Source organism: Hippoglossus hippoglossus, chromosome 9, assembly GCF_009819705.1.
Source record: "Hippoglossus hippoglossus isolate fHipHip1 chromosome 9, fHipHip1.pri, whole genome shotgun sequence".
Lineage (NCBI taxonomy): Eukaryota > Metazoa > Chordata > Actinopteri > Pleuronectiformes > Pleuronectidae > Hippoglossus > Hippoglossus hippoglossus.
This window is the reverse complement of record NC_047159.1, coordinates 27,071,186-27,087,233: the sequence shown is the minus strand read 5'-3', so window position 1 is coordinate 27,087,233 and position 16,048 is coordinate 27,071,186. Positions and strand designations below refer to the sequence as shown.

The following is a 16,048-nucleotide window of genomic DNA, read 5'->3' as shown; positions in this document are numbered from 1 at the left end:
CATTTTAATATCAACAGCAAAGATATACACCAATCAGCCACAAAAGTAAGTTCTGCTACATGTTTTAATGTGGCTGATAATGGTAATAAAGGCTTATTAAAGGTTTGTGGTCTTAAGTTAACAAACTTATTATCAACTAAATAATTTGACACGAGATGGGATTAATCCACCAGTTTAAAACAGGTGAGGTTTTTCATGTTGTGACTGATTAGTGTTGGTTTCTTAGTCGAGCTTTGAAGCAATGGAAATGAATGACAACCACAAAATATGTTTTCAACCACATACTGAAATCACATGTCTGGTGTATCTGCAGAATTGTGCATGTAGAGATTCTATTGGGTGTGGGACCACGTCAAGCAATCAACCAGACATCATTTATATAGCACTGTTCATACAAACACATTTCAAATTAATTCCGTTTTAATGGTATAGTAACATACATTACCTCAAGGCACTTAACATGTTAAGGTAAATACCTTAATAATATAAAGAAACCAACAGTTCCCACCATGAGCAAACACTTTGTGACTGTGGGACAAAGAGAGGTGAGTGGAAAAGAGGGGACAGAAGAGAGAGAGAGACCAGGAATACTTGGGCCCCCCTTTTTCTACCATCTTGCTTTTAATTAAATGTATCTATTTTATTTAGACTTTGAGTTGCATTTTATGTATCAAAGGTGATTTATAAATATTATTTAAAAAAAACAAAATTATTATTATTATTATTATTATTACTTGTGGCCGGGGCGGCTGTGGCTCAGGGGTAACAGCGGTCATCCTCTAACCAGCAGGTCGGTGGTTCGGTTCGTCCAGATACTGAACCCCAATTGGCCCCTTCTCATAGAAAAGTGCTGCACATAGATGCACTGTATGAATGTGAGTGTGAATGGGTGAATGTAAAACTGTATTGTAAAGCACTTTAAGTGGTCATCAAGATTAGAAAGGTGCTTTATAAATACAGACCATTTACTATTGGTGTAACTGTCATATTAAGCTCTGGTAGATTGGTTACTATAATGAATATAATAAGAATAACCGATGCCATATATATGGCATTCAATTATTAATTTAATAATAGCTATAATAACAACAATAAAATCTAACACAAAGTGCTTCACATAAATACAATGCCCCCCCCCTCCCCAGCACACACACAAACACACACACACACACACACAAACAAGTCAAGGGCTTAATAGAGCACAGAGAAATAAAAAGAACAACACTCAGTAAAAACAGGAAGTGGTGATACTCATACTTCACCTCCATAGATATTTCAAGTCAGATGTAGAAGTGATGACATATAGAAACTTCGTGATGCTGAGGAGCAACTCTCCTCCATCCTCCCTGTTGCTATGGAGACAGGGCCGGGCCAGGTGGAGCCACTGGCTGGCGTCTTCGCGGTCACGTGGAGGGGGGGGGGGGCTGTGCATGATGAAAGTGGCGTCTTCTCCTCACGCACGTCAGCGGAGAGTTCACGGAAGCTCAGCGCTCGGCTCAGATTTCTCCTCGGTTCTCGGCTGGAGAGGAACCGGCGGCGGCGGAGGGTTGACTCGGTCTCACCTGTAAACACGCGGCGGGTCGAGGAGGGAGACTTCAGCGCTGAGCCCGCGACGGAGACGAGTCTTCACCGGGGACAGGGACAGGGACGATGTCGCCCGCGGATGTTTTCTGGAGGAACATCTCGGTTAACTCCTCTCTGTGACGGTTCGCAGTCATTTTCTGTGGCGCGTTAAAGTGTCAGTTTCTGACTCGGGGTTTGGTGGAAGGCGCATCCTGTGGCATGGACTTGTAGAGCTGACGCCTGTGTGAGTGTGTGTGAGTGTGTGTGAGTGAGTGTGTGTGTGTGAGGGCAGTCAGCCGAGGAAGGAACACCCATGACCGGGGATGCATGGTGGAAGCTGGTCATGTAAAGTTTGATGAGAGGGGCAGTGAGAGCACGGGAGGCAGCGGGGTGGAGGAGAGAACAGCCGGACACTGAGGACACACAGCCCCCCTCTGCTGCGGTGCGTGTGGATGTATGACTCTTGTGCTCTGCCACGACCCACAGCACCTAAAGGACCCACAGCACCTAAAGGACCCACAGCACCTAAATAACCAACAGCACCTAAAGGACCCACAGCACCTAAAGGACCCACAGCACCTAAAGGACCCACAGCACCTAAAGGACCCTGAGCGAAAGGACGACCGTGTGTGCTGTGATGCTTCTTATCCATTTCTTTTCTGCTGTCAGTTTTGGTTTCTCCAGCAACACCCGCGCTATCCCACAATGGCTCGCTTCGAAGACGTACTGTCCAGCCGCTATGGAGGCAGCTGTCCCGCGGGCCCGGCCAGAGGGGCCAGCCGGCCGCCAGGGCCTCCGGGGGGCCCGAGGGTGTACAAGCAGACGATGGCCCAGAGAGCCAGGACAATGGCCATTTACAACCCCATCCCAGTCAAACAGAACTGCCTCACTGTCAACCGCCCCCTGTTCATCTTCAGCGAGGACAACATCATACGGAAATATGCCAAAAAGATCACAGAATGGCCATATCCTTCCAGTCTGAGGTTCCGTGCTCACCGGCACGAGATACAATATGATACACTACCTAAACCTTTCTGAGAGGATGCAGCCTCTCATTATGCGTGTATACTACTTGTATACCAAAAGCAAAGAGTTGTTTATATTACTACATGTTCAAACTCCCACAGTTGGTTCTTTACTGTTTTACTCTGCAGCTTTCAGCAGAGGGAAGGGCTGCAGTGTGAGCCAGGACCTGGTGCTACACACTGGGTCATCCCATCAGATGTTAGTTCAGAGAGAGATCCCACGCCCTTTACTTTATGTTTAAGGAACCTTACAGAGCCAAACTTTAACAGAACAGTAACTACCAAAAAGCAGAACAGCATAACATGTTGCTAGTATTTTGACTCATGTTTCGCTAAAGTTATTAAGTTACTTTTATGCCAAGTATCCTATTAGATGAGTTTTATATGCTCTTGATTTATATGATATATATATCCTCTTGACTCACTTGATAAGGAATTTGACTCGGAGACAGAGAAGCTTTCTGTTGTTTGTCCCTATGTGCTGAGGGAACCTGGTCAGATCATGCCCACTGCTGTATTCATGAATTCAGTAGAGCTCTATAGAGTTGATGTATAGATTTGGGAACACCCCTATGGAGGTTTACTTGGACGGCCGTTGTCTCGCTGACATTTCCCTGTGGAGCTGGTGTAAGTGTGCAGATGGTGCTGTCCAGAGTGCCGAACTTCCTGCGAGCCGCAGCCTGGCCTCAGCATGGAGCTGGTGGCAGTCTGTATGGGTGTGACGAACAAACAAACAAGCCAGAGCAATACAATGCAGCAGGATGCATTTGGAATTGGCTGCAGGTGCATTTTTATTGATTCATTCTGCAGTGAATGCTTGTTTGAGCGCGGACGCCACCTGTTGAGTTCTGTGCATTGACTCAGCAACAGAGTAACTTCTCACTGGTGTGGATTTTGATAAGGTTTTTAAAGAAAAGTCAATGGTAAATACCTCGTATGGTAATGAGTGTTATAGGTGTTGCAATTATTTCACATTATGTTGTGTGATAGCCTCCATTGCTGAAGTCTCTGGGTGATTACCCTTGGTGCTGAGCAAACATCTATCATGCTTTGATGTCACGCTGCATTTCTGAGCCCTGTGTCCTAAAGCAGAGCAATCATGGCAGCGCTGCCGGATGATCTATTGTGGCCCCCAGCAGCTGGAGTCCATTGGCTGGCCCTCCTCCTGGCCGAGCTGGGGCGGTCCAGAGGGGATGTTGGAGTGGTGGTGCTAATGACCCAGCAGCAGTGCACTGCAGGGAAGAGAGATGCCCAATAAGCTGTACAAATCTCTGTATAATTTCCCGATGTAACTTGAAACTCTCCCCCCAGCCTACTCAGTGCTGCAAAGATGTTGCGTATTGACGAGGATCCCAACAGGTTTTTGACTGTGGCAGAAGGGTGATTGTCGTAGTTCAACAGGGAAAAGGACCATGTTGGAACTTGTCTGCATGAATAATGAAAAGCCTGCATACAAAATATACAGTAAACACATCTAGTTTGTGGACACGGGGGTTAAAGGGGCACATTGAGCTCTGTTCTGTGTCATGAGAACTACTACTGAGAATGAAAGCAGCTTTGTGATGTCATCTGTGGCTTTGGAGGAAACCTCAAACTGACTTCTATGTAACAATCTTAATGTCGTACTGTTTGAGCAGTTAGCGTTACAAGACATCAGCATATTTTATTGTTATATAACCAGTGTTGGGTGTGTTCTTTCCAATACTTAAAAAAGGGCTGCCCACACTGTCGGCTGATGTTCTTGACATGGGGTCGCACAACCAGTCGAACACAACCAGTGAGACGCGGAGCATCCCGCTACTTTCGAATGTATCCCGTACATCGCCAGGTGCTTCAGCAAGTTAGTCGTGTTCCTCCCTTTACACGGAATTGTTTTCGAACATTTGCTGCACATAGCGGTGTCCGAGTCCTTTCTTGTGAAATACAGCCAAACTTTCAACCGTTTAGCTTTGGACATTTTGTTGGCGTTTCAACTCGTGCCTGAGGTAGCTGACTGTAGGCAGGTCATGTGCTGTCAGAGCCATGTAGAGCGTGTGGCCATCAGAGTTCAATGTTATGTTAATGAGACCTATGCTGTGAGGTTTGTGTTGCCTGTAAGCAGAGCAACTATTTCAGTACATAGCTCGTACACTGAAATCTGCATTGTAATTCGGACGGGTAGTGAGTGGCCATGTTGGAATCAATGCCTGATTGGATTTCAGTTCTCAACCCCTATATATAACTGGCCATGAGTCAAGCTTTGGTTTGCTACAGCCACATTACAACCCGAGAACCCGCTCTACCCCCTGAGCCACAGCTGCAAGTACTCTCTACTGTCTGTTGAGTCTGTTGACTCTTTTTGTATGAATTTCTTCTGGCATGACAGAAAGAAGCCATTTTCTTTTGATTATAATAAGCTGACATTTACCATTGATGCATGAGCAAGGCAAAAAAGAGTGACTGCTGTAAAATGTCAGGACGACCCCTGTTAGGTCTTTTGTAAGAAAGATACACAAACAAGCACCACGCCACAGATCAGGTGCAGAAGAAAGTTCTAACAATTTTTTTGTTTGGGTTTTCGTTGCTTTTTATTGTGTTGTGTATTTTATGTAATTAATTCAATGTTGTGTTTTTGTGTTTGCCTGTGTGGCAACCTGTGAATGTGAATCCTCTAAAGTTCCTTAACCCTCTTACTCCATTTGAGTACATGATCCTGGCCACCATCATAGCAAACTGCATTGTGCTGGCTTTGGAGCAACACCTACCGGCCTCAGACAAAACACCGATGTCAGAGCGCTTGGTAAGTAGCCACATGACCACTTCTTATCTCCTGCTGTACAGCTCCTCATGTCTCATACAGTGGAAAAGATAGAAACACGCAGTCACAGTGATGCTTTGCTCTGTTATTTTTGCTTTGTAAAGTGAATGTCTTTGGTGCCTCTTTGTAAGTGAATTCATCTTCGAACTGGCAGCTCAAAGAGATGTGGTGGTCTGGTTGTTTTCAGCTGCAGCGAAGTCACAGACTTCTGCTCTGCTTAATCCAGTCTCTCCTCCGTTTCCAGTCCACTTGTTACTGGATTTGAACATTTTCACCTCCAAAGAAAATACTAAATGTTTCTATGGAAGTCGGGCGACAGTATTTTCATGAATACCTCAACAAATGTTTTGAATGTAATGCAGGGGACAGAGTCCTTTGTCAGCGCTGTAGGTTAAGCAGAACCCTCTAGAGCTTCCGTTGATCCCAACTGTGTATCGTTACGTCCGGCTACCCCCGCCGTGCCCTTCCCCCGCACCGGCTCTCTCGTTAAGTCTTCCCATTAAAGAAGGGAGTGCAGTTAGTCTTCCTGTACAAACAAAGATCTGGCAGAGGCAGGGGCAGGGCTCTTTCAAGAGTCAGATGTCACTCCTGAGCCCCCTCCCCAGCTGCCAGTTTTCATTGATCCATTCTGTGATCTGCCCACACTCTGTCTCACAGATACAGTGTAGAGTTCATGAAGACATGAAGTGATCAGATTTGTTATCAATGACACAGTCCTCTCTCTTATACAGTTTTACAGTCTCACCCAGCTATTTCCCCGCCCCAGTAAACATTTGAGACAATTTATTAGGTCTTAAATCTTGTCAGGGGGCTGGGGTTCTAACAGTTATTCTCATTATTGATTTCTCAGCTATTTATTTTCTCTATAAATCAATTTGACAATTAAAAAAGCTCAATGTTTCTGAGACAGTTGTCACATTTAAGCAGGAATCCAAACATTTGAACAGCTGGAACCATTGAATGCTTGTCCTTTGAGCTTCTAGAATGACTAAGGTGATTTATTGATCACCAAAATACTAGCTAGTTCATTTACTATCAACTGAATCAACAGGAAATGGATTATTTGTTTCAGATCTGTTGTGTTTACTAGTATGTTTACTCCTTACACGCTAAAAACATTGTTTAAAGCCAAAACCAAACTAAATCAAAACACAGTGGCTGGTGTAACACTGGAAACATTTCAAATGTCCATATGCAGCAGAGTGATACTGATATGATTGATGTGAACGCCTCTAAAAGAACTGAAAAGAGAACTGCGTTAGCAATTGCAAGGGGCTAGGTTGTGTAGTCGCTGGTATTCAGCAGGTTATTTGAGTGCAAGGGCAGGGGTTTGATGAAAAGTAATACACAATCTGAACATGAATTCAACAAGTCATGGGCTCAAACTGAAAGACCACGCTCTTCAATAACGATAGGAAAAAGCTCCATAGACGTCTGCAACGTTGTTGTTGTGTGTCGCTGTGCGAGTGACTCAGACGACACTAGAGATCCAATTTGAGCATCTGGACATGTGTTGAGATCTGATTGGAAACGAGTTTCAGCCTCCAAGTCCACCTCCAAATGTGGTTTGGATCCAATTTGTGAAAGAATTGGGTATGCCTTTCTTTTCTGCCCAGACTCTCTGAAATAAACTAAATTGGTATAATCAGCCACAACATTAAAACAGGAAACTGGCTTTCATGTTGTGTCCCATCAGTGTGTGTTTGAATTGACTAATTTCTTAACAAAAAAAGCATCTTGATTACTACTGAGCAGTTACAGGGCAGGGCCGTAGCCAGGACATTAGAAGTACATACAAGATCCCCCAATGGACCCCCTCAGAAAATTCTAACCATACACCAAACACAATGTGTCAAAACGTATTTAATGATTTGAGTTTTAAATATTTTACAAATTGAACTAATCAATTAAAGTAAAATGTAATGAGCTCAGCAGGAAATCCTCCTCAGGATCACCACAAGTGAGTGGGCTGTTGATGACATTTCTAACACGTGACAGTGTAACAAAGAATTTAAAGAATACAAATATGTCTGGATGAAAAACAGGTGTCATACATGTGAAAGAAATATATACAGATGTGAATAGAGCTTTTGGGGAAAGGGCTGACGCCGGTGTTGATGTGCTATAAAGAAGAACATGTGATCTCCTCCCCTCACCTGAACGCTCCTGTGACCATGTCTGAGCGCAGAATCTCCTGCTGTGTTGTTCGTGCGTGAAAGGCAAACTGTGGAGAAAGTGTGGAGTTCATGTCAAAAAAACGCCTGAAGAGACAAATTTAAAATTTGACATCAAATAATATTGGAATCGCCCAATTGAAAATAGACACATTGAAGTCCAATGGAGTGAGTGAAACGCTCCCAAAATGCACAGGAAAAAAAAAAATCGGAGCCATCACATCTTCAGAGTTACAGCGTGATACACTGAAACAATTGAGGAAATAATATTGTATTAGAGGTGGATGACATTGATGGGCCAACATTTGATTTTATTGACACAGCCAGATGGAATTGTGTGGTTTAATGAATCCTTCTCACGGTGTTCTTCTCTTCTCACAGGACGACACTGAGCCCTACTTTATTGGAATATTTTGTTTTGAGGCTGGTATCAAGATCATCGCCCTGGGCTTTGCCTTTCACAAAGGCTCCTACCTACGTAATGGCTGGAATGTAATGGACTTTGTGGTGGTCCTAACAGGGTGAGTAGCACTGGCCTAATGGCTTATACAGCTCCTAAGTGACAGAGCTGATGGGCAGCAACGATTAATGACGAGTGAGGGGGGGGGGGCTGGGCTCTGCTCTGCTCGCTCACTCTCTCTCTCTCTCTCTCTCTCTCTCTCTCTCTCTCTCTCTCTCTCTCTCTCTCTCTGTTACATTTCTAATGATCAGTAGAGCCAAGCTGTTCCAGATGGCAGGGTGTTTTCTGTTTTCTTCTCCTCTGAATTAATTGAGTCTTAAGGTGGTAATGTCAACAGATGATGTGCAGAAGAACAAAGGGAAGTCACTGTACACACACAATTTCAGATAAATATTTTTTTTTCTGGTGCTCCATTACCAAATTTACACATCAATAACACATTTAACATTTAATTTACAGTTATTCAGAATTTTCAGTAGGCGGAGGCACAAAGAGCTGCTTTCTTAACGTCTAAGAAACTGACCCACTGTGTCTGAGGGTATTTTAAACAATGTGATTAACGACTGATGCTTCTATCACTTCATTATTTAGTGTTAATATGTTTCAGCAAAACTGTAGAACAACTGATACATGCTGTGACTTAGGAGTGATAAAGGACAGGAGAACAACTCTGCCTCCTACATCACATGTACTCTAGCACAAATGTGGACCATGAAGCAAAAACACTGGAGCTCTGCACAGGGGGTTGCCAGCCTTTTGTTATCAGATATAGCTCTAAAATGCTGCCACATGACCTTCAAGCACAGCAAAGAAAAAAGTTCAGTTTTTCTTACAGTTGAACTGTGTATGTTGAGATTGGTTTGGTGGAGTTTGCATTTGTACTTCTATGACTTTGATTGGCAGGAGGAGGGATTTCCATCCATTTGTGATTTTCATAGGCCTATTCATGTATCCTTGTGTGTGTTGTGATCTGAGTTTCTTTCTTCTTTGTTTTTGGTTTGGGATCGTGTGCATGTAAGAGCATGTAGCACCCTTCCTGTGAAACCTCTGCTCGATCCTACACTAAGGTGGTCAATTTTCAATTTTCACCCATTTCCCAGCAGTGATGTCTCTCAGAGGCTCAGACACTGTAACACACCAGGTGCCTGTACTATGAAGCAGGATCTGTGGTAATTGGGGTAACTTCAGGTTTAAGTCTGGGTTTTAAGGTTCAGGTCACTGGTGCACCTCTTCGTAAATCACCTTGGATCAATAGCTACTGACCAATCAGATCACTGGAGACATCATTCTACAGAATCCTGACAGGGACAAAAAGTGTAATGTAAAATGAGAAATATAAAGAGGAGAAGATATTTTTAATGGTTTTACTGTTCCTGACTTGTCATGGGTCCATTCAGGTTTTAAAACACAGCTTCAGACAAAGAGAGGGATAGTTAATCAAAGTAACGTTAAACATAGGCTAATATATATTGTCATTTTATTTGAATTCAACATATTTTTAGATTCCCGACAGAATTACTGAATTACAATATCTGTTCAACAGTGGAACTGGAACTGAACTCATAGTAATTCTTATTTACATTTGACTTTGTAAAATGTCACTTTTGGATGTCACTATGTCTGAATTAACATGCAGGTATCAGTATTTGTTTTCATAATGTAGTTGTAAACGACTCCGCCTCTCTCACATGTACAAGCCCGTAGCTAAATATGAAAACCCGTGGTGAGCCAGCTGATAACCAGCTGCAGTACAGGTTATAGACGGTCAATGTAGGTTGATGAAATTAAATTCTGGGTATGTTGAGCTTGCTTTGTAGAACAGGCCCCTCATCACCGCAGTGCTGCTACACCTTATTTGTTATAGTCAATGGGATACACTTTATATACTTTGTATATCATGAATTTAAAAGTAGAAAAGAACGGGGACTGCCTGTGTATTGCAGGGGTTATATTTATTTTCTTCCAAAATCACCAAAAAAAGGAATTGCAATACATAATCTGTATAGCCTTCTTAATTTTGTATTGTGCATTCATGGGATTGAAACTAGAGTATGAAATCAGCAAAGAGTGGTTCCCACACTTTGGCTCCAGTCTTGAAAGACACCAGTCATTTAATTGTCCTGAAGCTTTAGAGTTCTTATTGTTGGGGGATGCTGCTATGCATCACTGTTGCCCAGGTAGATGGGAATGCAATTGCTGCTATTATTATTATTTTTTTTTCCTGGATTAATCAATGAATGGTTTTATTTTTTAAATGGTAAACTGTGACAAGTTACAAGAGCCCAAACTACGATACTTTCTAACCAACTGGAACCAGCAAAGGCTCAGTATTTCTTATGAGTACGGTCAAAATTGTTGTTGATAAATATTTAACCAATTGAGTGGATCATTATTTCTGCACTATGTCAAACTGACATGGCTCTAAAATGTTCACAGAGGATCATTGTGGGCTTATCGAACCGGTGTAATGTTCACTTTGATCCTGTCAGCACATGATTGTACTGCTCACATCATCCATGTCCTGTATGTTAATGGTTGATGCTTTAGAAATGGTCCATGAGCTCAAATAATGCTGCTGGACCAGTTTCATTCTGTCATCACTGATTGTCTGTGGAGTAAACAGAGAGAATCCCTTGGTACCGGATGAGAAAGCGAGTGCGGGAATAGTGCTGTTGTTGTGGGGGATGGAGAGGAGAGGGGGCTGGAGGGTTGGGGGTTGGTGGGGAAGGGCGGGGGCAGGGATGGAGGATGCTGTTACGCAGTAGAAAGTCCCTGGGCACTTGCGCGTTCCACCAGGGGATGGTCCGGCCTCTCCTACATAATGACACAGAGATTTATTTGGCCCATCTATTGGGGTTTGTGTCAGGAACCTCACTGCAGTAAACAGAGCCTCTGCCAATTCCCCAACCTCTCATCAACGCCCTGGCCCCTCCCACTGGAAGTCACTGAGCTGCAATTCCTAAGATGGGTAAGCAGTCGGTGGAAATCATAATAAATGCCCTCCACCGGAATTAGTCTGGTCTTGCTGGAAATGATACAGAGATGCATCCTTAGGGGTTCATCCTACCACACCAGTGTTTTTTATATGTTCAATACTCTTTTCTCTTCGTGTCACATATGTGCCAAAGCAAACCATAATGTTTTGTTTTCCCACCTTTTCCCCACTATTCATGTCACTAGTGTGAACTTGTTCGAGTCCATTTATTTTTTTACATTTGAATGCAGAATTCTCAAAACACTAAAAAGCATAAAACTGGTGGTACTCTACATACTTATATCTGTATATACTTATATCTAGCACTGCTACGTCTAATTACAAGTTTGCAGGTAAAGTTAGCATTACTGCAGCACATTACCGGCATTTGTAGGCGTCTGCCTCATCCAACGGTACCACAGTGTTCTTCTCTGGTATTTGATAGATTGTTAATGGTGACTAAATCTCCACCTACTGGCCTGGCAGGCTTGTTTGGATGTTTGGATTCATTTTAGTTTCCTTCTGGGCTGAGATATTCTGTAAAACAAAGGTTATGTGAACAGTTTTTTTTTGAATGGAGAGGAAAAACATCCATTCAAAAAAATATCTGCAGAAGTAGTGTTGACAAGCCCTTAATCCCATTTACTCCACACTGCTGCCATAAATATTCAACATAGCACCAAATGTGGATTCATCCACCAGTGAAAAAAGTCTCCTAAAACTGCACTATTGATGAGGCGGCATTTTATTATGACCTGATTTGAACAGACTTGAAAGATTTCTAACATTTTGAAATTTGCTTAAGTTATACCTAAACCCCAAATAAGCATTATTAGCTGGTAGAGAATTGGACTGAAGCAGTAAAAAAAAAAAATGGAATCAACTTGATCCTGATTGGCTCTCACTTGGCTGTCACTCACACAGCCTCAGAGGATATTTGCATAATGCTGAGCTTTTCTCAAATCTCCTCTGTTGTGCATCTGAGCACAAAGCCACGTCTCATTCACAAAAAATAGCAGCCGTTGTTGTCCCAGCTTTTTGAATCCGTATATGGGAAGCATCTGCTTATTACCCAGTTAGCAAACAGCCACACCCTTGGTGGTGTTTCAGCCATTTATAGTGTAGAATAAAAAATGGTTGGTAATAATTTCAACATTGCTGTCCACCTCTATTTTTATGTATTCATTTGCTGATAAGCAAATTGTGCTAAAAGACCATACAGTACATTTTGAGATCATGTAGGTAATTTGAGTTTGAATGTTTGTTTAAACCAAAGTGCAAATGTTTGATCAGAAATTAAAAACCCTTGCATGTGCCTGACATAGTACATGTGAGATTTATAGTAAAAGCTGATGAAAAAACAACCTCTTAGCATATTCGAACAGTGAAAGTGAAGTTGTGTGTTTGTGCATTATGTCTGATCTGAGAGTGCTGAGTAGTGTGTGTGTGTGTGTGTGTGTGTGTGTGTGTGTGTGTGTGTGTGTGTGTGTGTGTGTGTGTGTGTGTGGATGGGAGCGGCTCTAGCTGGCATGATTGAATTGAAGCTGAGCAGGATGACATGATAACCATAATTGAAGGGCCACATGGTGGTTAGACGGCTCTGCAGAAGCATTCTGCAAATCTTAGTGTCACGCTACACTGACAGGTTGAGCCATATTGTCAAGGTAGACATTGCATCAATCATATAGAGAGGATGCAGTTGGACAGAATTACACATGCAGTCAGGTGCCCTCCAACATGTATACACACACCCATGAAAATAAATCACTTCTCTGTGACGATGCCCATTTCCTGCAGGATGTGCTGTGTAGAAACCCATAGTAATTAGCCATTAGCAATGAGTCACTGATTATCAGCATCCAGTTCATCTGGACAGGATTTAAATATCAGTCGTGAGTCTGTGGACATTTGCATGTTTCCTTATAGTTAAATAAAAAGATGTGTTGGCTCTGCAAGTGCTGAAACTACAACAAGAGCTCATCTGTTAGATATCACTGATACTGGCTCATCCCCATCCATGCAGCAGACATCCCTGTGAAGATTCTCAGTCATCCAGGTCAAGGTATCTTCAGGAGTTGTACATTGGTACATTCATGTGCAATCATGTTTGTGTCCACGCTCTGATTTGGTCTCCACCAGCTCCTGAGGAAAAGTTGTTGCTGGAAATGGGGATTCAACCAAACCATACATTTCCAGGTCTAAGCAGGGTGGGGAACCTTTTTCCTATCAAGGGCCATTTCAGTTGTTATAACATCCTTGGGGAGCCGCACTAAATGACTGAACGCATTTACCTCCTGATGCAAGGGCTGGGCTGCTTCTCTTTGTCGAGGCATCTGATGTCAGATGGTTGTGATGATGATAATTACAGCTGTCTATAGTCAAAACAACTTGCCCAAACAAATCCTCACTTTTGTTTTTATCCATGCACGACTTTTAAAGACGGTTATTTTTGCCTTGTCCATTTGGTCTGTATTTGTTTTGTCATGTTGTTTCATCATTATTTCAACATTATTTCAGTATCTTCTGTCATATCAGACAAACTGATACTTTGTAACAATCTTACCTTTAGTGTTTCCAGTTTCCAGCCAATAAGGCTCCTTCATTCCTTCTTATTCTGAAGGAGTTTTCAGCTTCTTAGCTATTAGCTCACTCACCACAAAACTTGGTAAAGCGACTGCATTTATGCATTTACCTCCTGAGCCACAGCCACCCCACAGGAAATAACTTTATCCAAGAGCATTTGTCCTTGAAACTCATCTGGTTAAGATGCAGGTTTCCAGTTGTAATGATGATATGAGCTCTTACCTGCAATTGAGACACACTGGCTTGTTTTTTTTACTTCAACCAAAAACAATTTCTCTTGGAAACATCTACTATTCACTTATTGACTGTCACCATGATGATGGATGGCATTTAACAGCTACTTTTCTTCACCCTCTACTGTGACCTGACACATCCAGACCATTTTCTTATTTTCTTTTATCCCAGAAAAAAGTTTTTTTGAGTAGCTTTTTTGTATTTATGAATTACCTCATGTGGTGGTTCAAAACTGTTTCACATGCCTTATACAGCATGGAGGCCACACATTCCCCCACCCGGCCTTTAAGACAACAAAGTGCTTTTGTTGATAGAGCTGCAGAGCTGGGTGAAAGCAATCTCTCCCTTTCTAGGAATTATGTGCTTTATCCATGTTCTTTTCATGTGATTGATAGGAACAATATCATTCTTAAGTTTAGTTTTCATTAGAGTGCTGGAATTAGTACATGTTTAGCCAAGCTTGAAATAAAGATCAGTTACAGTAGAAAGCAGCTACTGCTGTGTTTACACATCTACCAACATATGTCAAATTCGCTAATTAATAAAGTAGCAAGTTGTCTGAACCAGACTCAACAGAAATGTAAATATGTCTTTACACTTAAAGTCAATTTGTTTCTTACATCATGAATTGGCCATATTCAGTGCATGATGTGTTTCATGTTTTATTTTATCCAGGGCTTTTTTTTTAAATACCAAGAAAGGCAGGTGAAGGGGAGAGTGACAGTCATGGCAAAGTAACAAGTAGAGAGTGAGCATTCACACAGAACAATTTTATTGTTCTGAGGCGACGGTGGCTGAACTAACTGGTGCCTCTGCCTCTCCCTGTGTGATAATGGAACAATACAGTCGACATTTTACATCAGACCTTTGTCAAACTGCATTGTAGCTCAGCTAGAAACTGGTTGACACAACATGATCTTATCTGTTTGCAATTACAACAACAAAGGAAAAATAGCAACAAAAAAGTCCAAGACTTCAAGCATTGTCATTAGCTGTCTACTGAGGTATTTAACAATTTGTAGCAATTTTCATATGACATGAGTAAATTTTGCTTGTCAAGCTGAAATCTAGAAAAATGAACTAGAGCCATTCTAAAAGTGGGCAGTCACCGTTACAATCTATGGGCCTGCGATTGGCTCGTGGACAACCTCTCCGTCAGATCAGAATTCGTTTTAGCCATGTCAGTGTTTCCAAATATCAAAAATGACTGTGGTGTGCACAATGACTAAGCCTAAGAAAACAGATGCTAGTGTCACCACTGTTTTACACAGAAAGAGCTGAAGATAAAGTGTGTGTAGTTTAGGGAAATCCTATTATATATATATATCACCATTACCACTTTGAACCTGCCATCAATTGATCCCAGTGCACACACATACTGTATGTGTTAGCTCTCAGGACATGGGCCTGAGCCATTTTTCATGAGCTGCTAATCAGATCATGTGGTGGGCTGTGTAAACCGTAGAGCCTGGATTAAGGTCCCGTAGGCCAGGTCCGACCTCCAGCATGTTCCAGTAAGATGTTGGGAGTTGCTAATAAGAGCATATATCTGCCTCCCTGTGCTCCCATCCAGATCAATAGTGTATTGATCTGAACGCAGAGCGAATAGATTCACTCCAGCACTCCTCTTTATAGCTGACTGGATCAAAGCAGCTGCTGTTGGATGTCTGCAGTGGCTCCTCCCTACATCACAGCCTGCCACACACAGCTTATAGGACAACACTAGTCGGTTGTTTATGGTCATATTTTTCAGATATCAAAAAAACATGTCATGTGTACTTCTCACGTCAGAAATAAGATGCATCTGTTTTAGGAATCCACAATGTTAAAATGCTCAAGATTGATTCAGTTGAAGAGGTTAAATATAGAGATACTGCATTATTAATTATTCTTTCACACACAATTTATTAAAACTACTGGCCTGTGTTTGACTGGCTTGCCCCTAAAATCTGTCTGAAATCATTTGTGTTGGGCCAATTCCCAGCATCTGACCCCGAAAGCCACAAGTCAGCATCTTTGTCTCATTTGAATTTGGAGGAGGAGAAGTATTGTGGCGGTTCTGGCTGAGGAGCCCCATGGCCCGTTTTCATGTGGATCAAATGGACTAATGTTCCTGGGCACCAATGGCTATTCCATCAGTTTATTTCATCATTTTATGGCTTGCTATGAATAAGTTTTAAGTAGAAATGACAGAATTCTTTTGAACACCTGCTGGTTATGTATCTTGAAAGCAAGTTA

General features: G+C 42.3%; 1 protein-coding gene across 26 annotated transcripts in view; it reads left to right on the top strand.

Moving 5' to 3' along the window:
- Window positions 1-2,136: 2,136 nt before the first annotated feature.
- The window catches only part of cacna1ba (calcium channel, voltage-dependent, N type, alpha 1B subunit, a), a 128,096-nt gene continuing 114,184 nt past the window's right edge, over window positions 2,137-16,048 (top strand). For all 26 annotated transcript variants that reach the window (XM_034595711.1, XM_034595706.1, XM_034595712.1 and 23 more), the window contains exons 1-3: window positions 2,137-2,528; window positions 5,262-5,367; window positions 7,941-8,080. In XM_034595711.1, coding sequence (XP_034451602.1) covers window positions 2,269-2,528; window positions 5,262-5,367; window positions 7,941-8,080 — 506 coding nt within the window. In that variant the 5' untranslated portion in view covers window positions 2,137-2,268. The remainder of the gene's footprint in view (window positions 2,529-5,261; window positions 5,368-7,940; window positions 8,081-16,048) is intronic.